At 36.9% G+C, this 23,778-nt stretch overlaps 1 protein-coding gene across 2 annotated transcripts; it reads left to right on the forward strand.

Moving 5' to 3' along the window:
- The first annotated feature begins 1,640 nt into the window (after nucleotides 1–1,640).
- LOC144657128 (kazrin-like) lies at nucleotides 1,641–23,067 on the forward strand. 2 transcript variants are annotated; one of them, XM_078517435.1, is made up of 10 exons: nucleotides 1,641–2,758; nucleotides 7,163–7,402; nucleotides 10,384–10,690; nucleotides 11,840–12,020; nucleotides 12,579–12,632; nucleotides 14,031–14,132; nucleotides 14,736–14,902; nucleotides 16,323–16,449; nucleotides 17,127–17,202; nucleotides 20,917–21,052. In XM_078517435.1, exons 1-9 carry the CDS (start codon nucleotides 1,651–1,653, stop codon nucleotides 17,169–17,171), a joined length of 2,331 nt encoding a protein of 776 aa, XP_078373561.1. In that variant the 5' UTR covers nucleotides 1,641–1,650; the 3' UTR covers nucleotides 17,172–17,202; nucleotides 20,917–21,052. The 2 variants fall into 2 exon arrangements, with proteins under 2 accessions (XP_078373561.1, XP_078373560.1); XM_078517434.1 differs by lacking the exon at nucleotides 17,127–17,202 and having other exon boundaries at nucleotides 20,917–23,067.
- Nucleotides 23,068–23,778: the final 711 nt, after the last annotated feature.

The raw sequence follows: 23,778 nt of genomic DNA on the forward strand, positions 1-23,778 counted from the left end.
TATGCAGGAGACAATGTTGTCGTTATTAAAAAAATGTAATAACCACGCTAAAAACGCCGACACATAGATCTGTACTTCTCGAACAAATTCCAATAACCCTGGAGATGCGGTCATTAGTACAAATGCTGAGATACTGGATATATATATATCAGCAACTGAGTATTATGATTAAAAAAATTTTTGTAAAATACGACTGTGTGTTGTTAAAGTATCTTCTAAGGCCCCATGCAGAATTTATTTCATTATTTAGATTATAATGAAAAGAATTTTTTGTTGGACATCGCAACATCTGGTGTTGACTTTTTTTCTCCCGATACATGTTCGCATGAAAACTACCGACTAACTGATTCATTAAAAGTTAGGAATTTGATTTCAGTTTTTCTTCAATACCCATTCTCGAAATGAGTAAAAACGCGGTTCCAAATTCGAATGTTGAGTGGCTTCACGCGACATACACGTGGAAATTTGGCCGAAATTTGCATATTTTAGCAACACTGGGTCAAGGTTTGTTCTCACGTTTTGCTGCTCGCTTTTTCAACTGACTCCCATTATACCCAAAAAAAGAGGCATAACATTTCGGTACAAACCTGGGAAAGTTTAAATCGTCTAAAGTTTAAAGTTTAAATCATCTTTTATTTGAATCCTTTAATGCAAGTTGAATTTAGAGCGATTTTCGAAACATTCTCATACATTCTATTCAATGGCTCAAAACGTAACGCTATATTCATTACGGATAACAAACAACGTCTGGGCCGCAAGTGGTTTTCTGCGGAGAAAAAAGGCTAACTTTGTCGAGGTTAATCAACTTTTCTTACAGCCTTGCTTCTCGTTATCTTTATCTTCAGTCCACGTTTGTAAGCAGTCTGCTTGCTTACTCTGCATTTTATACTGTATTCCGTATTTTACACCTAGTCCGCAGTCCGTAGCCCGCGTTTTATACCTCAGTACGTGTTTGATACCCAGTCCATAGTCCGTAGTCCGAAGTCAGGCGAAGTCCGCAGTCCATGTTTTATTTTGACCGATTTGGCAATGTACTTCCCCCTAGGTTGGCAGTTCACTTTGAGCCGGTCCGGCAACGAACGCTTTAAGCCGATTGGCAAATAACAGCTATAAATAAAATAGTTTTAATTTGGATTTCATCCTCCATAAACATATCGTGAAAATTGCGACACGTAGTTGATTCTCTCTTGATTGCTAATACTAGCGCGTGACCTGGGGTTGACAGCGGTCAAACGTCTCAGGAAGTTTTTCTTTCTATTTCAGCGAATTTCGTTCATATCTGAAGTGGAAGTATGAGCAAGTATGGATTACGTGGATTTGCTGAGTCTAAATATATTTCCATTCTTTCAAATAAACGAGTGCGGCTTTACTTTTTAAATGCTCCAAATTCACGCAAATTGCTTAGACAAATGGCGCCGACAAGTCCGTATTTCCCTATCACATCATAGAACATTGTTTTAGTAAAGCTGTAAAAAAAATAGTAAATTGAAGAACTTTTCTAATTTTTTTGGGCAAATTTCTGTCGTTTGACCGTTGTCGAGACCCGGGGCGGGGAGGGGCGGGGTGAAATCTGTTATGATTTCGTCAGAGTGAGGCTAGCGTCTAAAATTTCGTCTTTGTGACCTCCGGTCGTTGTCACACAAATCAAACATGGCGGACGTAAACACTGATCATGATAAGAAAAGAAGAGACTCCTCTCCCGCCAAAGAACGAAAGCTTTCTTTAACACCCATGGAAGCTATGGCTGAAGTCGACAAGCTTAAAGAAAGAGTTCGGTCGTTATCATTTAGCAGCACAGTTTCGGGTGATAGCTCTGACAGTGGCAGTTCGGGAATACGTCCGCTCGTGAAAAGACAAGACGATTTGATCACTTGTTTGAGTGTTATGCGGCGTTTGATGGAGCAGGCAGAGAGCGAGAGTAAACGAATGCGAGAGGAAAAGGTTTTTATTGCTGCTAAAATCAACAGCTCTCTCAGTGCTGTAAATCGCGAGGTGGAATATTTGAAAGCGGAGTTGCGAGACCAAGACAAGAGGTTGTCGGAGCTTGCGAGCACTAAACCCACAGAACCTGTATCCACCCCTGAAACAACGACTGATGGCGCAGGATCATCGAAGAGTAAATTAGAAGATTTTAAAGAAGACAATGATAGATTGCGCTGTGAAAATGAGTTTTTAACCAGAGAACTTAACGAGTGGAGACACGGCAACACAGATTTGGATCAGCTGCGGCAAAGACTTCATTCGTGTGAACACGAAATTGCTCGAGCTAAAGAAACGATTTCTTGCATGAAAGTGGAAAGAAAGCGCTTAAAAACAGAGAAAATGGGTTTACTTAATCAAATGAAGCAAGTTTATGGAATTTTGGAGGTAAAAGAAGTGGAACTCAGAGAATTTATTCAGAATTATGAACAACGGATGCTAGAGGGAGAAGAACGAATAAAGCGTCTTGAGAGCGAAAAACTGACTTGGGAAAAGGAGCGAACTGATTTGTTAAGAGAATCCGAGAGTTTAAAATCGCAATTGGAACTGAAAGACGCACAGTTAAAAGAACTAGAAACAGATTTCTTCGAAGTGAAACAGCATTTAACCGCCCTGCAATCTTCGCTTCGAGAAAATAATTCACAACTGATTTTCAAATCGAACAATTTAAATCTTGACACCACGGGAGGCAACCAGAAATCGAACGCGAGAAACAGCAAGAAGACAAATTCACAGCAAAATCTGAAGGATTTGCCAAGATCGCCGCTAAAAAATGGAGGTGGGTTCGTTTGCGTGATTGTGATTTCATTTCAATTTGTGTAATGTACATTGCATTGTTTATTGACTCATTGCATTGTGTGAGAAGGAAAAACTTTTAAAACTGTTAAATCTTTGATAATGATAAGCTTTCTTTCTTGGTTTGGTTGCTAATTCAGGAAATCGGTGTAGATTTTACAATTTACACTAATCAATCGCTTTTTAAACGTAGTACGGGTTGAAAGTGTTTAATAATCCGATTGCGTTACGATCGTTTCCAGACTATGTACGCGAGACAGACTATTGATTTCACAAGTGCTTTGCAAAGACAAGTACGCCACTTACACAAATGTGATCGCTACATCGATAAACTTTATTCAGTCTTTGATCGAACTGGGCTAGCACGCGTCCCTACTTTATCAAGAATGTAGATTTTCTGTCTGTTTATGTTGCAAAACCGAGTACCGGATGTTTGTTCTAAGATTTCAACAGGAAAAATCATGCCACTCCCAGATTATCAAGCAGCTTTATTCAAGTGGTTTTTCCTAATTTTATCATACTTATATTACACAATGTGGGAAAACGGTCAATTTTGCACCTAACTACATCATTATTTGAGTCAGCGATTATTATTTGTCACACAAGTATGAAATAAATTGATATCAATTGATCTGTGCATCCAAATTTAAACAGCACTTGAAAGAGGGCAAATAATTTTTACAGCTTCTTGGCTAGAATCTCAAACTAAGTGAGCTAAAACGATAAAAAATGAATTTTCTGTAATGAACCGTTACAAGCCGTGCCGTCTGAAAGTTCTATTAAATTTATTAATTAGCATAGAAATGGTTTTCAGACGTCTTTGTAATCACTAAACAAAGGAACTAATGTGACAGATTAATTAGTTTGCCTCAAGGGCTTGCTGTAGTTAAACAATGGCCTTTTTCAGTCTCTTTTGTTTTTGAGGGCACATAATTAACTAAAAGAATACCACAGTGTTTGGTTTTGGTTAAATATTCTAGGCAAAGGACTATAGAAATCATTTCGGCAAGACAAACTTTCTTATGGTAATGTGTTGAGTCGTGAAACAGACCTTAAACGTTGTATCGCATTTTAGTAACACAATGCAGATTTTGTCCTTACAGGTTTTTATGGAGAGATAACAAAAGTTTATCACAGAGGCCGGCCAAGGATCTTAGTTTGATATCAGTAATAAGCTTATTTACTGCTGTTTCTGGAATTTTGTTTTGAAATAATTGAGAAAGTTTTGATTGCTGCCTTTTGTTCTGAAAGTTAAGCGTCACATCTGCACAAAATAAGTAACTCCAGAGCATTGTCTCTTGTGCATTCGTCATTGTGATGAGCTAAATTTTAAGGCATATGCACCCTTGGAGAGTTAACAAAGCCCTGTAAGTTATGTTTCATGATCTTTGTTTTGTCCCACGTGGTTTTTCTCAGTTCTTTATTAGAAAGGAGCAATGGAAAATTTTTGCATAAATATACCGGTATGAAATTTTCTAATGTCAAAATTATTTAGAAATCAGTTCATGTTTTTTAGGAACACATAATTTCTGGCTGTTATTGATTAATTCTAAAGAGAAAAATAGATTGATAAACATAACAAACAATTCAGGCCTGAATTTTTAATTGTGGATAAGCTAGACAAGCTGTGATATTAGATGCATACTGAAAATATAAATGATGTAGCTTAATGCATTATAATTGCTCTTTTACCTTTAACATTTGAGCAAGGAAACTAGGAAGCTCATGGGGCTTAGGTGACCCAGTCCTGTATTGAGTTCTGGAAAGGGGCTTTGGATCCCTACTCACATGCCAATTCTTTGTAAATTCATGAAACACATAACTTTTTGATGCCATTTTTCTTAAACTGTGTTTTTTTAGTTGTGGCGAATTTTCTTGTTACTGGTTTACGATTAAGTTAAAAAAATGCTATGTGGCTAAATATCATTTAGGTAATGTTAATTTCATGACAATGTGGGTCAGTGGACCTTTGACGCAGGTGGCCTGGGGTGGCTACGTTTAAGCTGGGACACATTGTGACCTCCATGCATTTGCTTGCTTGCACAATTTGCTACAATATTTCGAGCCTAGTGTCTAATCAGGCGGGAGCTAATCCTGGTTTCTGTAGCATTAAGCAACTAGGAGTATTTCTACTCCCTCCTGGATGGGATGCTTGTCCATCGCAGGGCTACCCTAGATAGCATTAAATTCACTGGCACCCATTCCTGGGTCCCGCCCAACTGCCCCAGCCAGGGCTTGAACCCACATCGCTCATTTACACGTTATGCCCCCCCCCTCCTTCCCTCACAGTAAATGATGACCAGTCCCTAAATCATGATAGAGGAATCACTGCATTTGTGTGATCACAAATTGACTTGTTTCAAGGGGTTGAAATTTGTTTTCTTGCTGTAAAGTAGGAAAAGATATTTTAGTGGAGGGTCATTCCACAGTATTATGGACAAAAAATTTGAAAAATCAAATTTGTTTAACTTAGTCAAATTCCAGACAAATTGATAGCATATTAGCTAGAATTTATGAAAATGATAAATATTTTTTGTCATCAATTGTTGTTAGTGCATAAATTATCATTAATTACCATTGATAATGATAATTGCTGTTGCGGAGGGGAAAGTAATATGTTTTACTGGTAAAAAATAGAAAACAGGAATTTTGCTGAGATGGTATGTGACACAAACTACTTAAGACAAAGTAACTTTAACATTACCCAAAATTGATATTTCTCTCAGTGTGTCAGCAGCAGACAACAATATGTATGCTGTTTTCCCCTCCGCAACATTTTAAGGCCTAAAAGTTTTGTTTGTCAGCTTGTAATTAACAAAATCAACTTCATGTTTTCACATCTTCTAATTTTGAGCTAAGGTTAAGTTTTATTACTGTCAAAGAGATTTTATGTTTTGAGCTGTAGTTAAGAGGAATGATTAATTACTGTTGCGGAGGGGAAATACTGTTGCGGAGGGGAAACTTTGTTGCGGAGGGGAATTCTGTTGTGGGAACAAAATTTCTTTTGAGGGAGATTTAGCTAACACTGGTGTTGACATTGGTAAAAGAAGGCATTTTCTCACCAAAGTTTACAACCTTACAGTATCTTACAGGTGCATATGCACTAACAGGCATTGCATTGTTACACGCATTCAACATATAAGCTGCATTTTATGGGCCAGTTTTGTTAAAAGGCAATTGCCCTTTTACGTACAATTTTGGAATGATAATGAGAAGCAACATACCAGGCTCACATCTGTTTTGTTTTTCAGAAGCGTTTAATTATCTATGGGTGTTTGCTGTTAAACATTGACACTGCTTTGTTAGGCGTATGAATCAGTTGTATTTGCATATACCTGTTTTTTTACTTTACTTAGTAAAATCATAGAAAATACATGTTAACCCCTAACTGCCAAAAAATGTTTAAAGGCTGAAGATATTTATATGTCATTGTGAAATTGTAATAATAATCATCAAAATGCAAGGGTTATCACCATCTTTTAACTGCTCATTTATTGTGAATACTGAAAAGGACAAATTTTCCCCTCCGCAACTTCCCCTCCGCAACAGCGAACAATGTTCTTAAATTCTGCATCACTGGAAAAACACTAAACATTTGAGTTTCTTTATGTGATGTTTCTAATTAACATACAGTGAGGAAAATCAAAAACTTATTAGGCACAGAAAAGAATTTTAAAATTCAGAGAATTTTGAGAATGAAATTTAAAAACAAAAAACGCCATTTTCTCTGTTCCCCTCCGCAACAGCCCTCTTTTAAGGCTCTGTAATCTAAATAATGTATTTTGGAAAAAAGCAGGGCAGCAGAAAAGAAAGCTTTCTTGAAGACTTAAACCCTGAATAGATAATCAGAAGTAACAGAAAAATATCTATTAAACCACAACAAAAAAAGTGTCTCTAAATTTCCCCTCCGCAACAGACGGAATACTGTGGAATGACCCTGGAATGTACCATCAACTCAATGACTAGCTCTTTAGCTAAGTCAGTTCACAGACATGACAACAAAATTTTATTTGACATAGAAAAATAAATTAATTTACTATACTATAAGATATTCAACTTTAGATATACAAAGATGTTTAAATTGAAATAAATTTCCTGCCAGCCTTGATTTGATGTTACAGACCACTGATTCCATGAATGAAGTGTTCAGTGGCACATAGATCTACATTTTGCTTTGGTTTGATGCAAAAAAAAAATTGCATCTATAATAAATGCGTTTTAAGGGCTCAACTTTTTTATGAAGACTATTTCACAACAGATTCCTGCAAGTAAACAGTTTTATGTGGGCTGGGAGTCTGTTATACATGTACATTGTTTTGTTCTGTTCCACTGCAGCATAATGGCATATTTATTTGGTTTGTTAATTAAGCCATTTCTTCCATTTTAGATGACTGCACTCTTCCATCATCATTGATATCACCTGTAGAGTCAGCTTCATCAGGCTCTCAGTCTGACTTAAGTCAAGAACCAACACCACAAGACTTGGAAGTCTTTGATTTTGGTGTTCAGAACAACTCTGACCAAGCTGATTTGGAAAAGAAGAAAGTGAAGACACGCTCCAGCTCACTGTCAAGGTTTTTTTCACGAGGAAAACAACGAAAGCCCCTGTTAAAGCCGGTAGTTAGGGGTATGTCACAACCTATTTTTGCTGTAGATTAATTATTACAGGCAATCCTGACTTTTTTTGAGGGGGGGGGGGGGAGGTTGTATATTTAAGATGATTTCCAGTCCATACTGTACAATCTCTGTCGAAAAAATGTTTATGTGAGCATCACATGAAGGAATGTTTACTAGCCAAAATGAAACTCATCGTCAATAGATTAGCTTTGAGGAGGTGCCTTTGAATAGATGCTAAGTTGTTTGGTTGGTATGGAGTGAGAAATGGAACTGCTCCAAAGGGGCAATATTGTGGTCTGAAGGGACAAACCTGTAGGGGGGTCTGGAGGCTTCCCCCCCAGAAAATTAAAAAAAAAATGTAAGTTGCAGAGAAGCAATTTCCATTATTCTGGGCAAGCGTTTGTTGTGAGGGTGAGCACATCGATGATTAGAGTTGATAAGCATTCATCTCTTCCAACAAAGTACAGCTGAAATACCTCTATATCTCTTAATTAATCAAGACTTTTTCTGCAAGTTTATGTGTTCTTAAAAAAGTGTGATACATTGTATTTCTCTGAATGGCGTGGTTGCGTGAGATTGGGTCAAAAAGTCTCACGCCAAAAGTGTGAGACTTGGTATCTATGCCTTTGATAGTGGGTCGGGGTTCATGGTGAAAAATGAGCTCAAGCAGAGCATGCAGGTATCCATGGCAACTCTGAGAGTGGTAACCACCCACCAGACACCGACACACTGACCAAGTCAATGGAAATACTTATCAACCCTATACTTACCAAATCCACCAATGAGGGAGGGAGGGTAAGGGAGAAAACAGCAACTCACATCCACATTTCGGAGGTAGTAGCGAACTGCACAACCACACGCAGCTGGAACACACGATACATGTAAATTGGGAAAACCCTGTATGTGACATCATGGTGCATGGTCTACTGATTGCAGCTGACCAACATTGGCTTGTCTTTGACTTAGCCTAAGTTACATTCTGCCACATTAAAAATTCTGGGACAAACTCACCTTTTTTCAACTTTTTTGCTTGTTTACAAACAAGAGAAGAAGAATAGCGGGTAAGTTGTTCCATCTCGAACCACATTCTTCTAAACTCTCAAGGGTCTGCTTTAATTTCTCAAGGGAATACTTTCCGCTGTGGGTGATCAAAGCGTGTGACTTGTAAAGTGTCACTCTATAGTTGTGCTTCAACACTTCCATTCTTGTAGAAAAAATGCGACTTGTCAAATTTACAAACGTTATATAATAATTAAAAACGTGAGTATTCCAAATCTTAAGTGACATAACCAATTAAGAATGTGAGGGGTTCAGCGCTCAAAGACAGCACTCAAAGACAACGATTAAGAACTCAATTTGTACTGGTGCAAGTCTTTAGGCGCTAATATTACTTTAACCTAAACGATTAACAACGCAAATTTGTCTTTCACACACTAAAACGTTGCTAATAGTTAACCAAAGGGAACTCATTTTGTGACAATTGATTATTTCTGCTGAGTTGCATAATTTAGAATTGCAACATCATTCAATGCAGGTGTGAAGTGATATTTACAAGTGTTTTTGTAGCCTGTTGTGAAATTACTTCTGGTGGAAGCAGTAAACGCTAAAAATTTTTGCTTCTGTTCAGAAGTTAATGCATCGCCATTAGAAAAATAAAACAGCAACTGTTTTACTGGAAATGTAGTCGTTAGAAATGGCATGTGTAGCTGTAAGGTAAAGAATAACGTGAGGAGAAGCGGCTTTTGGTAATATCCAAACAAAAATTTACTTCTCAATGTGGGGTTAAGATTGCATGACGAGACAAAAGGTAACTCTGTCGTGCATAACCTTTATCGGGAACCCTGCATTAAAGTAGATATCTTTCTAACTCGAAAGGAAAGAACTATTTCGATTACAGGCAAACATCAAAGTTTACTATTTTTAACCAAGCCAAAGTATATGAGTCGCAAGGCGCCCAGCCGTCGTGACTGACAAATACAGCATTTCCTCCACGAAAATAAAAAAAAATGCTTGAACTGAAAGATGTTTAAATTCTTCCAGGATATGTTCGAATAACAATGCCCAGGATAAACCTTCTACTCATACTAACTTCATGCAAAAAAGTCGATATCTCGAAGAGATCTTTGATTCTTCATTATAAATGCCAGATACCCTTGCAAAACAATAATAGCGATCAGAAGAACCTAAACATTATTCCTCATTGAGCATTCCTGAATGAAGTGACCTATAATGACAGACTCAAAAACTTCACAAATTCTATTACTGAAGTGTAAAGTAACCAAGAACTCGTAACAAACCCCAGGTCAGAAGCATGGACTGGAAAACAGCTTTTAAACCAATGGAATACATACATGTTGAGTTAGGACATCTGTTCTCTTAGGAGAAAATTTGTTTATTTACCATCAGTCAATGAATCGGGGGAACTGAAATTTAGGGAAGGTTAAACTTGAGGCAATTGCTGGCCAGGGGTCAGGGCTTCAGTTAATTTACAGCTCTCACATTGTGGTCAAGCCATTTTACCCACATTGTCTTTCGAGCAAGTGCTTCCAATCGCCTTTCATTCCCACCCTAGCCTCCCTTCTTTTCTATGTAAGTATCAGTAAGTATTAAGTCATGCCTTCCACTGAGTTTTTCTCTCACTGTGACAGTGCCTGGTGGTTGCCACTCACAGGGTTGTCATGATCATCATCTGCACTCGCTGGCGTCCCCCACATAGATTCAGGCATCATTTCCACTTTCATCTAATGGTGATGTGTTTAAACAAGGTGTTAGACCTATCTTATGATAAGAGTTACCTTAAAAGGAGTTTCCTAAGTCTTTTGGTCCTGATTAATTATTGATTAATTAGCAGAAATAAGCCAATCAGAATTTGCGCACTTGAAATTTTTACAATATCGTACCACCACATTCCCACAAAGAGAAAGTGAGCTATTTTTTCTGGCAAAATATTATTTATACCTTGGTGTTTTCTTATAATTTTGTGATCAACAGAATTCCCGGATATTGACAACATAAATAAGCTCCCCACCAGCACTAGTTTTGCAGAGAAAAAGCGTGTATGGGAATTACACAAAGATGTTCCCATGGTATGCTGGAAAGCCAATATGGTTTTAGCTTGGCTGGAGGTTGAATGCCAGATGCCTATGTACTCACAAATGTGCTATGAGAACATTAAAAGTGGAAAAGTTTTGTTAGAGCTCAGTGATGCTGAGCTAGAAGCTGGGCTTGGTGTGGGAAACACCATGCACCGACGGAAATTGAGGCTGGCTATTGAGGATTACAGGGACCCATCTTCTGTGTAAGTTTTGCTACTTACAGATGCTTGGAATAGTTCTTTAGATACATTGTTAAGTTATCACAAATATGGCCTAACCTTACTTGATTGTACGTTATTGTCATATAGTCTGACAAGGTACCTGTAGTAAATTAGGTAAATTATGCACGTGGTTCCAGTGTTTCATAATGTTGGCACTGGTTCTATAAAGTTTCGGTAGCATGGAGTGACTCAAAGTATTGCTTATCCCCTTTGATGGAATAGTATTAATCCGGCAATCCATTGCGATAAAATTTTATTGTTTGCCTCATGTCCGATAATTTTCATGTAGTCTCTCCTGCCCCTGCTCCCCCTGGCCTCCCCCTTTTGTGAAAAAGATAAAGAAGATCATTGGTTAAAATTACTACCATACTACAAGAGAAGATGTACCTGCAGGGTTGGCGCACATTTATTTAGTACTTTTGAAAAGATTTTAAGTAAAACGACAATTTTTTAAGTTTCAAAGACATGTTTCGACAGAGCATCTGTCATCTTCAGTTGAATGGTTTACAAAGCACAGTGAGTTGAATAATAAGTAGAAAAAATGCTAATTAAGACAAGTAGTAACAACAGAACGTGAAAATGTGTGAATTAGAAAGATAATTGTAGATTTACATGGTGTAATTGCTGATTGAGGTAAGGTAGTTCCTTTTGAATATGGATAGTCTCCTTTATCTTAAATTGAAAGCTGGTAAAGGCTTGATCTAAAATATGAAAGCAATCTATTGAACACAAGGAGCGACAACGTTCAGAATTCTGAAGGTGTTTGAAAATGTGGGAGGCCTTATCACTGGCTAAGTGCTCACGCACGTGTGTGGCAAAATGTCGGGTGGTTTCGCCGACATAACAGGCATTACAGCCCGCACATGCAAACTTATAGACCACACGTGAACGGAGACTGCCGGGGATAGGGTCTTTCACTCCAAAAAGGTTACCGAAGTTTGAAAACTTTGGAAGAGCTCCCCCCTCCCCCTCCCAAGCCTTCCTCCTGAAATCTTAACCATCTTGATCTCCTTCCAACAGCTTTATTGTGACAAGTGTGTGACTTTGAGGTGTTTATACAAGATTTATCTAAACACAGCTTATTTTCATGTGTAGCAAGTGTGATATTCTGTGTTGTCTATAATTTTACAGCAAGTACCCAGCAATCTCCTCTGTGGATCACTTTTGGGTGTCCCGTGTGTGGATTAGAGACCTGGGTCTTAGCCAGTATTGCTCTGCATTTGAAGCACAAATGATTGATGGAAGGTTGTTAAATGTGCTTACAAGAAAAGACATGGAAAAATACCTCAATGTTAGCAAGAAATTCCATCAGGTGAGACCTTGACTGTGAGTGTCATAACATGAGCCACCCAGGAAAATGTATTGTTTCACTGTCACGTGGTGGAGTCAATTGTGTTCATGTTGCATGGGTCATACATTGTACATGTTGTGCAGTGCTGTCATAACATTAGAAAAGTTCTCTTAAAATAAAGCATTGACTGCTGACCATAAATGAGTCGAGAAATTCATTAAATGTTTTCAGTTAACTTGTAGAAAACTTAATTTCCACAATGAATTTAAAGAAAATTAACCTTTTGCTGCTTAGAGCTGTAGTACAGGTCTGAGCTTCTAATAAAACACCAATTAATTAATAAAAACGAGAGAAAGTAAAGTTTATGTTCTGTTCTGTTCTGTTATGTTGTACATATGTCGAAGATCAGTTGCAAATAATGTTATTATATATTTATTGTTACAATGAGTGGAAGGTATTTAAGCTACCCTCAGCATTCAGCATCATAATGATGTGACTATAAATTTGTCAGTCTAGTACATTGTACTGAATATGGGCAAATACAAATTATTAATTTTGTTTCAATCTTTGCCTTGTTAGATGAGTATTCTTCATGGTGTTAGGTTGCTTCGCATGATGGATTTCAACAAGGAGGTAAGCATGCATGAGGGGGACTTGGGGGGAACTTGAACACCGCAACACCACAAGAAAATTTGACAAAACACCATCAATTTTTCAACCATGATTTGAACGTCCACATGTGATATAATATTTTGAAGTCAATCAATGCACAGCGGACATCATCACCACAGAGATCCAAGTTACTTATCAATGAGAACGGCTTGGGATTGGAAACCAGCTAAAGCGTATAAAAGTTTAACTACATAATGTTTGACTGTATTTTGTTACAAATGAAACATATGGTATGTGCTTTTTTAAAAGAAATAAGGACAGATCAATGAAGATATTAGAACTAAATTTTGTTAGTGTCAGACAAAAATCCGCATCACCGCAAATAATTTCGTTTCATCGAACACCGTACATGTATGTAGGTTTTGTAACACAAACATCGCACACCGTAGGGTTTGAGATCACGGCAACACTGCAAGATGGGATTTTATTCACCACAACACCGCAACACTGCAAACCCTCATGTCTCCTTCCTGCGTGTGTACTAGCTGTACCAACACTTGGAATTTGGTTCCTGGCACTGTGACAATTTTATTTGAGAAAAACAGTACAGTCAATTCCCTCCTTACAGACACCTCTTTAAAATGGACACCTCCCTATAACGGACAGTTCACTTGGTCTAAAGAGGCTAAATTTCATATCAACTCTTCTTTTGTAATATGGACATTCTTCCCTCTTCCTTTGGTGTCTGTATCAAAGAGGTTCAACGTAACATTTCTTTAGAGGCTGCCAATACAAACATACCATATTTATTTGATTAAGCGCCCAACCTCAACCACCCTGTAGGTAGGAAAAGTTAATAAGTGCCTATCCTTGAATACGTGCTCACCCCCAACCCCCCCCCCCAAAAAAAAGGGGGGCACAAGAGGAGTATTGACTATGATTGAAATTGAGATTGAAATTGACTAATTATTACTAAAAGACTACCCAGAAGACTGATTTTTCTTAGAAACTTTCAGTGAACAGTTAAAATTCCGCTTTGGTACATCTTCAAGTTTTGTTATTATATATTGTTATCTTGCAAAATAAACGTACTTCTTGTTTAAAAGGGTGAAAATTTAATAAGTGCCCAGCCTCGGATAAGCACCCACCTCGAATAAGCGCCCACTCTCAAGGTGCAACAATTTAATAAATGTCCAGGGCGCTTTATCGAATAAATACGTTATACACGCCATAAGCTGGATTTTTGTTGTTAGTATTTCAATTTTTTTTTTATTATAGAAAGATATCATGTTTTTTACATACTCAGTTATCTCTTCCTTCTCTGAATGTAAGACCTTCATGAAAAACTGCAGTTAGGCTAGCCATTAACAGTACAGGTAGCACTATGTAAATCTGAAAATTAATCTTCTCCATATGTAGCTGTTCGTGGAGCGTAGAAGGCAAAGTGAAGAAAATGACTTGGATCCTATTGTTTGGACTAATGAGAGAGTTGCTAAGTGGTGCCGTTCAGTGGACTTGGGGGTAGGTTGGCTTCAGTGTTTGTATGTGCCATTGAACACATTTTATTTGCCCCCCCCCCCCCCTTGCACTTTGAAAAATTGTTTCTTTCAAATGTTCATCATCTTATTTTGTAAATATCCTTTCTTTGGACTCCTTGTCATGTAATGTGATGATTTAGTTTTCAATGTAATCAGTAACATTCCTGTGGCCATTTTATTTTGTTGAAGAGGCATTGGCCACACAATGTTTGGGCAATTCTGTTGCAAAAAAACAGCTCTTCAAATCCATTGAAATGTTTAAATAATGGTTTGGAAACAAGAGAGGAAGATGTCTGGTTAAGACTGGCCATGATTGAAGTGAATTGAAAACCATGAATATCTGGCCCTACCCCCACTGCCCTACTCCACAATCTCTGATTCCAACTCAATACATGTGTAAAATTCAGCCATAAAATAATGGAAAAATCAGGATGTAAAAGAACAGGAGTTACTCTAAACCATATCCCTGCGAGAGTTACCATGTTCTGATTGTCGAAAAATTTAGATTAAATTACGCTGAAGCATATGTAAAGAGTAAAATGAAAATAACATAAAATAGTTGTTGATATCTGATTTGTATTCTTAGGAATATGCCGACAGTTTGAGGGACAGTGGTGTCCATGGTGCTTTGTTAGTCCTTGATCCTTCATTTGGTGCTGATGAACTTGCTCAAGCTCTTGGTATCCACTCATCCAAGAATATCATCAGAAGACATCTGACTTCTGAGCTTTTGTCTGTGTTGGTCCCTGCAAGGTACGTCTCAGTTACAGTTGCAGTTACTGAATTTAGAGTTGGAAGTTTTTATAAGGGTCTTAACACATCCGACTGAGATTTCTAGTGTGTGTATGAGTTCTTGCTTGTCTAACTCTAACTGTGATACAAACTCTGGTCTTTTCAGTGTTAACCTGCAGCTGATGTGTCGGTTTGGGTATTTACAGTATTTTATTTCAAAATAATGAAACCGTCAAGCTTTGCATTCACATGTGCTAGACAAGTCAAATAGATTTTTTAAGTGCAAAGTTTCTATGGCCGGCATTTTGGAAAAAAAAAACAACAAAACAAAGAAGTTTAATTAATAGTAATTGCTACAAATGTGAGAATATTTAGAAGAAAGGATTGCTCAGATTTAGTTCATGGTGAAAAGATATCTTATTTTTATGCCGCCATACAAAACTATACTTGCTATAGTTATAGAAGTTGGAAGACATTTCTGCTAGACTAAGGGAATTTGATAAAAGTACCAACAAACTCTCAGTCGATGATCAAGCAAGACATGCTCTACGCCTCCGTGGTGTGGTCGTCGTGTTCTCTGGGGAATTTGCAGAGGATTCTTCGCCTCCAGAAACGCGCTGCGCGCGTTATCCTTGACGCCGACACACGAGCGAACAGCGTTGAACTTTTCAAGATTTTAAATTGGCTTCCGGTTCATCTCGAGGTTAAAATAAACATCTTAACACAAGTGTACAAACGTATTAATGGCCAAAGCCCATCCTATATGAACGAACTTTTAGTGCCAAACTCTGAAATAAATGAAAGAAATAGTCGATATGGCTCTGTCAACTTGGCCTGCCCCCGTTTCAAACGAAAAACCGAAGGAGGGCGATCATTTAGCGTGAGAGCAACTAGACTTTGGAACACTCTTCCCAATTTCTTAAAGAAAAGTGAGAGTCTACATTGTTTTAAAAATGGCCTAATTGATTTTTACGCATCTAGCCTTAAGGACATTCATCATTTTACAGTTTTTTAATTCTTAATCCCTATTTTTAGAAATTTCTGTATTTTAATTCAAATTTTAAATTGTATATATTATGTAGTTGTAATTTGTAATCCGAGTATATATTATGTAGTTGTAATTTGTAATCCGAGGGCCGCTTGTTTGTCAGTAGTTTTTACTGTTTGCCGTTACCCTCTTTTAATAAAGTTGATTGATTGATTGATTGATTGATCAATATTAAGAGACAAGACTGAAAACTTTAACAGAGAATCACAGTACAATTGTACAAGTCATTGCTTAATCTTACCCTCCACACAATTTGATATTTTCCTTTGTTTTATATTCGTTATCATTATCATTATCATTATCAGAGGAAAATACGAAATTGAACCAAGGGTAAAATTGAACCACAACAAACAAAATTTTTTACTATTGTTGTTATTTCTCGATAATTTACAGAGATGCAGTGGATTCTGGTAAGACTGATATTAAAAGCAAACAAAAGCAGAAGAGACACCGTTCCCTGAGTTTTAACTCTGGTAGCAGAAGCAGTATGCATTCAGACATAAAAAGACACAGTTTTAGGGTAAGTAACTTACCATCAGTAAACATTTTAATTTGGATATTTAAACAGCAGTCATTGCAAAAAAGTTCAGCATTAAAGCATCAATGTTCTCTTGTTAGATAGTAAACAAAGTCAATAACTTGGGATAATTGTCATAATATATTATTTAACTAATTGTTATTTACAAACATTGTGGAAATCTGAACGAATAAAGAAGTCATCAATATTTGAAGACACAAATAAAAAATGGTACAGTGTAATACTAATTAAGTCAACCTTTTAATTTGAGATAGACTATTTCCTTTAATTAACTTTAAAAATTTGAAATAAAAAAAAATTCAGAAGGGCGATCTTAGACCTACCTCTTTTAACTCTAAATCAGTATAATTATCTAAATTGTCTTAAATGTAAACATTTCAAAGTATTAGTAAAATTGACCTTAATATTAAAACAATATTTTTGAGTGTTTCTGTTGAACATTATTTTTTCTTATTTAAATAAGCTGCATGTTCCCAGTGCCTCATTTTTTTCTTTCATTTAATAAACTTATAATTATTTCATTTCTTAAACTGTCAGTGTGATAACCTATTCTACTTTTTTCTAACCACTTCTTTAGCTTTTTATATAAAATGCAGGTCTTCAATTCAATATTTTACTGAACAAGTTGCTGTTCCGTTGTTATAAACCTTTCTCTATAGAAGGTCACGCTCTGTGCTAAATCAACAATGGAGACTCATCTCTGAAGCCAGCTGAGTAACGTCACTTCACTTCAATGTAAATACTGTTGAAATCCCTCATAGTCTCATGAATGCTCTCATCTCAAACGGTTCGAATTAGTTCTTTAATGATTTTTCAGTTTTAAAATTGCTTTATTAACTTTAAAATGTGTAAAAATTCAAGTACTCCAGATCATGAAAATGTCGGGACCAAAACAAAAATTATTTCATGCAATCAAGTAAACGTATGAAATTTAATACTTTGACAAGAAGGCTTGAACTGTTAAAATTAATAAAAACAGACGTTCACTGGCTAAAAGTATTAAAAACAATGAGCTTTGGGCTGTCGCTCTACAGCCTTCGACGGATAAAAAAATTGAATACAAAATGGATAAAATGTATACAAGAAAGGTGTGATAAAAAGAAAATAATGAAAAACAAAAGCGAAGTAAAAAAGTGCTAATTAAGAGGCTATTTTTTAAAAAGAATACAATATTGGCTTGGAATGGGCTTTGAGTTATTGTCAGCATGCTTAGTAGCAGAGGTGTGCCAAGCTTCCAAAGTTTTTCTAATACGAAAAGAGCCTTTGTCAATAACACTAGAGTTTTCAAAGTCTCTGCAATGGTCGAATGACCACGCATGTTTCGCAATGTTTGAGCCATTCGCACAGGTTTTTACATTCCTGATATGTTCTTTTTTGCGGGTTTCAAAACAACGGGCGGTTTTACCCACATAGCACCAATCACAATCAGCACAAGGAATTTTGTACACCACATTCGGTTGTTGTTCGACTGGTGGTCTAAATTTAGGGGATTGGAATTCTTGTTGTAATGTCTTGTGGGGTTTATTAATAACTTGAATGTCGTGCTTTCGAAGAATCCTTGTTAGTGGTTGCGTGACACCATTGATGAATGGAAGTACAGCGTAAGTGTTGGAATGCTCCTGAGGCGCAGCCCATTTAAAAAACATATGGACAAGTTCTTCTAGTGAAGGGATGGCATGTGTTCTTTAGGATGTTAGAAATAATATCGGACGGATAGTTGTTAGCTCGTAGGGCATCAGTGACGTGATTGATTTCAGTATTTTTCCCTTGGGCTGTGCTAGGGAGTTTAGTTGCCCGGTGTAAGAGGGTCTCAGCTGTGCTAATCTTATGGCTTTTGTCATGGTGAGAATAAAAGTCTAAATATCTGTCGGTGTGGGTTGCTTTGCAATAAACATCGACGGTGATCGTGTTATCTTTGCGGGAAACCAAAGAATCCAGGAAAGCGATCTGTTGGTCAGATTCCTCTTCGATGGTGAATGAAATGTGTGGATCAATGGAGTTGAGAGTAGCATGGAAGGAGTTGACAGCATTTCTTTTGATGATGCAAAACCTGTTTTCCACATAGCGTTTCCACACTTTCGGTTGTACTTCAGACGAGTTGATGGCCAACTCTTCGATCGCCTCCATGCACAAGTTCGCTACGACAGGGCTTACAGGGCTGCCCATCGCGCAACCATGGATCTGTTTGTATATCTTATCACCATAAACGAAGTAGTTGTTAGATAAAACAAAGTTCAGCAGAGAAATGATTTCGGTACTATCTAGGCTCGTGCGTGAAGAAAGTGTTTGATCCTTGAGTAGTTTTTTTCCGTATGTAGTCACAGGCTTTATCCACGGCTTTGTTTTGAAACCTGCAAAAAAGAACATATCAGGAATGTAAAAACCTGTGCGAATGGCTCAAACATTGCGAAACATGCGTGGTCATTCGACCATCGCATAGACTTTGAAAACTCTAGTGTTATTGACAAAGGCTCTTTTCGTATTAGAAAAACTTTGGAAGCTTGGCACACCTCTGCTACTAAGCATGCTGACAATAACTCAAAGCCCATTCCAAGCCAATATTGTATTCTTTTTAAAAAATAGCCTCTTAATTAGCACTTTTTACTTCGCTTTTGTTTTTCATTATTTTCTTTTTATCACACCTTTCTTGTATATATTTTATCCATTTTGTATTCATTTTTTTTTTATCCGTCGAAGGCTGTAGAGCGACAGCCGAAAGCTCATTGTTTTTAATATTTTTAGCCAGTGAACGTCTGTTTTTATTATGTCTAATCCTGGCTGCGCTTCAATCTTTAATTGTTAAAATTAAGTAGTTTAAAATTTATTTCATTAAAATTGACCTTTATGAAGTTAACAGATATAAGAACTCGTTGTAACCACTCGGCTACAAGGCTTGAATAACCTTTAGTACAATGATTTTTCGCTCTACTAATTACTTTCAACTGCGACTTAAGAGCTTTTTATTGTTATTTTTGCGAAGTTTTAATTCGTTTTATTTTTTGACAGCTCTATGAAAAACTACGCAAAGAGTTTTCGATTCTCGTGAACCAATCGTATGACAAAAGCTGTCACGTGACTTTGAGGACTTGACTAACTTGACTTATGGCCATAACCCTAAGTGGGTATAGGGCCGGTAGGACTTTGACGACACGTTTCTGGAATTCCGCTCGATGAATCTCGTCTGTCGAGTGGAGGACGAGTACGAGACCGCTGTTTTCAGTTAGCTTGGTGGAATTTATAATAATATAAAATAAAATCCCTTAACCCATTACGCTATATGCAATGGATTTTAAATATTTAAACGAGAGAGCGAGAGCATTCTTTTGTCTATGAAGAGAATTCAACGATTTTTACGTAGTTTCTTTTCTGTAGTTGTCTTTTAATGCATGCTTTTAATCTGGTGTAACTCAATAATGCATGATCTTTACATAACCACCTATTACTATCGTGTTGCTTGCGTTCCCTTTGCCGTTCTACCGCTCTTATCCAAGCATCAGTCTACCTATTTATCCCTAACCCTCCTGCCCTACTATGGACACTGTAACCTTCCTGCCAGCCTGCATGCCTGTCTACTCACCTACCTACTTTTCTATACACATATTGGTTTATCTGCTTACCTATCCAGCTGTATCATGTTGATTATGTACCAGTCAACCCAACAATCAGAGAACCCATCAGAGTACCAATTCAATGAAGGTTCTCCATCTAGGGGAGGAGTGGGGGGATTATGCACCGGACGTACTGTCTTCAAAAACTCCTTGATTAGCCCGGTGCCTCAGAAGCATACCTGCGTTGTTGCATTCGCTCCTTGTTAGGTGTCCTGTAACTCTTCTATTCCCAGCGTCCTTCTCTATTGACTCGTCAGTATATGTTGACCTTGAACACTCAAGTCTTGTTTTATTATTGTCTGATACACAAATACCCGCAGCACTAAAATGTTTTCCATGCGAACCAACGGGCAGTTAAAATCTTATAAAATTCATGTTCTCATTTAAAAGCGTCGTATAAAAAAACTGATAGAGTGCACTGAAGGAAATGGTCACCCAAACGAAATGGTTTCATGGTTAAACAAATTCTCCCAACTACTACTATGAGAAATGTATGGGAGCCAGTAAGGAGAATTTGTATGTTGACTTCCTGTTTCCTGTTACTGTTTATTACTTAGTAATGTAGGATTCACAGAAACTGAAGGAGCGGTCAGGGCAAAACGAAACATGAATTACACATTGCAATAAATGACTGTACAGTTACTACTTAAAAGAGACTTGGGGGCGTGAAATGGACCATATCACCTAGTTTTCAATGACTGAATTACAGCTAATTTGAGTACATGCTCCCATAGCGAGAAACAAAACCCTTCAAGTGGAATGGTTACTTGAGTTGAAACGTAACCTGGATTGAAGAAAAGATTTCGTGCTATTGACGTTACTTGATGTTATTCCCCCTCAGGATTCATTCATGCTTCGATCTCAGGGTGCAAAGGACAGACCGACAAGAACCAATAGTGATGGCGCTGATGTGTCAAACTCAATTTACCCTGCCGTGGAAATAAGAAGTTCATTCAGAAGATCTCGCTTGAGACCTAAGTCGTCTTTACAATAAAGACAAGTAATAATTATTGTTTAATGTAAATAGACCACTGGGCGGCAAAACTTAATCATCTATTTGAAACTGCACTTGTAGTATTGCCTCGGTTGATGGAGCGCATAATTTTGACTGTCGCCTGTCGGAATTCTACTTTTTGCCTTCTTGTCGTGTTTTTAATACTATGCGGTCTTCTTTTCTTTAACCGCAAAGATCGTAAGTCTGTACGGAATAATAGTTGGAATGCAATCAGCACGTTTTAGCTGAGACCTTGGCTTCACAATTCATCATTTTTAATTAGACTTCCTTGTTGCCAGGGGTCTTCAGTATTAAAGTGAACGGAAGTTTTATTGCTCAAGGGGGGGGGGGCTTTTTTAAAAAGTTTGTTTCACATGTGATTAATTGCGCACAGACTGCATTTTAAACTGCAAATAATAAGCAGTGATGACGCAAAGCTTAATCGCTATTTCCTTTTTTGTACTTTATTTTTTTCCTTTGTTTGTTTTGTACTTTACGTATTTTATTTCCGGCTTTACAAGAGAAAGGAAAAGTTGCCTTAGGGTAAATGGTGACGCGGCAAACTTATGAGGTGATCTGAAAAGGCCGGTTATGCTGTAAATATGATCCAATTATGACGTAAATAAGACGTCACATTTGAGTGTGGTTACTCAACATTCCTACATGGACTGATAATCACATTGTAGAAAATCGAATATGTTTTATAAACAAGTTGAATTGCAGTTCTAGAGTACTTCTTATTTTTCATCCATATATATATATATATGTTATTGAACAAATGATCCACTATTTGAGCACAAATCAGATCGCACGATATAGCCATGTAGAAAGCGTATCAGTGTACCGATAAAAAAACCGGTTTGACAGGCATTTAGTTTTGCTGTGACGCCTTGTTTTAAAGTTTTCTTTATTAATGATTACAAGTGGTAATCAGTCTCCAATTAGATAGTTTGGTGTGTAAAATCACTGTAAATTTTCACTCATGATACACTGCAATACACTAGCCGTCTTTAATATAAGAAACATTTACTACCCTATTGCCCTTAATTTAGCAAAATGAAAGGGAATTAGGTTATTCGAATTAAAAATATTTAGAGTACATTATAGAAAAAAAATGAAATGTGGATCTCTTCACTGATCCTTGCCTATATGTTCTTTTACAACACAACATTTTACACTTAAAGATTTAGATTGAAATATATTTACTTAACTGAACAATTTTAAGTTAATGCTTCTGAAGAGTGATATTTAATTTAGATTATTTGAAAAAAATGTAATTTATTTAGTGACCTTTAGAGAGAGTCGAGTGTAAAAATTTAGGCTGCGTAGCACAGTCTTTTAAGAGATTTATTTCACGAGTTTTAACTGAGACATTTGCTTTCTTCGTGAGGGCTGTTTTATCATCAGAAATTAGGAAATTTTGTTAATATATTTGCAATGCAACCGTTTTACTGATCGTATTTTTATTGCAACAAGACGTTTTCTTCATCAAGTTTCACGATATTTTAAAACTTTTTTAGACAGGCAAAATAAACAGATCGTTCTTATTTTGAAGAATTAATCCTTTTACTCCCGAAATCCGACCGTGATTCAATTTATATACTTTTAAACTTTTTATTCTGTCCATTGAAATGCCTGAAAGCTGTTGAGCAGTACTTACATTTGGCGATGTTCATTTTTCTTTTTTAAATTTATTTTGCAAAAATCTTTTACACTGTCTTTGGGAGTGGAAGGATTAAAATTACTAACCTTTAGTTCAGCACTGACTCTGATCGGCATGTAATTTCAGGTAATGAGAACAGAGAAACTAATTGAAAATATTTTAAAATATTATCAAGTTCGCCTGACTTAAACGATAAGAATTATATGATGACAGTGACGAGAATTTTCTTGTCGATATCAGGCTGACATGGTTAATAGTCTAATCCCGTGTACCTGACATTCGCTGTAAATCAAACCTCTACGATTACAAGTGAAATAAATACTGAGTTGAACTCATTTGTCTTGAGTCGCTTTATTTTCCGTAAGTTCCCGTGTAACTTTGAGTTCTCCCGTGCTAGGGGCGCAGCTGTTGGAAGTGTGATAAACTAATCCAAGATAAGGGACGGACCGTTATTTTCTTGGAGGTGGGTATGAAATAATGAAATACATAGTTCGAAATTCGAACAATTTCTTCTTATACATATCGTGATTGCAAAAAATTTATTTTGTCTTTCTTGGTCCAGCGAACCTTTTTGTTTTCAATATTTTTCAGAATAAAAAAAAATGAAAAAAAAATAATGATCCGTCACCGAGCGCCACTTCAAATGTACAGTGGTTCCATTGTATTTTCTTTAGTTTTCAGTTCTCTTGTTTGTAATTAATTTTTGACTTTAATTTTGGACTAGCGATAATTAGCTTTCCAACAAATTAGGCTTTTACAACATAAAAGCAACTCTAAACAATGAAATGATGCTATGGTAACCATCATACTGCACTGAGCTGGTAACTGTCGATCAATCAGCTCTGTGTATTTGTAGGGTTTTTATTTGCGTCGCTCATTTACGTCTTTGGAGTGTCTGTTTTTGGTCCAATTCCACACGCACAAGTACACTTGTAGACTATTTCAACTGCATATATTTGCCTATGTAAACTGGCCAGTGTGATTTTTGTGTATATGCTTTGTCCGGCGCTTCCTCAGGCTCCGTTTCGTTTCGTTTGTAAAGTACG

Source organism: Oculina patagonica, chromosome 6 (assembly GCF_052425735.1).
Source record: "Oculina patagonica isolate OP01 chromosome 6, crgOcupat, whole genome shotgun sequence".
Lineage (NCBI taxonomy): Eukaryota > Metazoa > Cnidaria > Anthozoa > Scleractinia > Oculinidae > Oculina > Oculina patagonica.

What these genes read in the sequence shown, in the direction of transcription:
- LOC144657128 (XM_078517434.1), top strand. Translation starts at nt 1,651, where the DNA reads ATGGCGGACGTAAACACTGATCATGATAAGAAAAGAAGAGACTCCTCT. An exon ending in TTAGCAAGAAATTCCATCAG is followed by an intron (nt 12,021 to 12,578) that starts GTGAGACCTTGA and finishes TTGCCTTGTTAG; the next exon opens with ATGAGTATTCTTCATGGTGT. An exon ending in TCTGTGTTGGTCCCTGCAAG is followed by an intron (nt 14,903 to 16,322) that starts GTACGTCTCAGT and finishes GATAATTTACAG; the next exon opens with AGATGCAGTGGATTCTGGTA.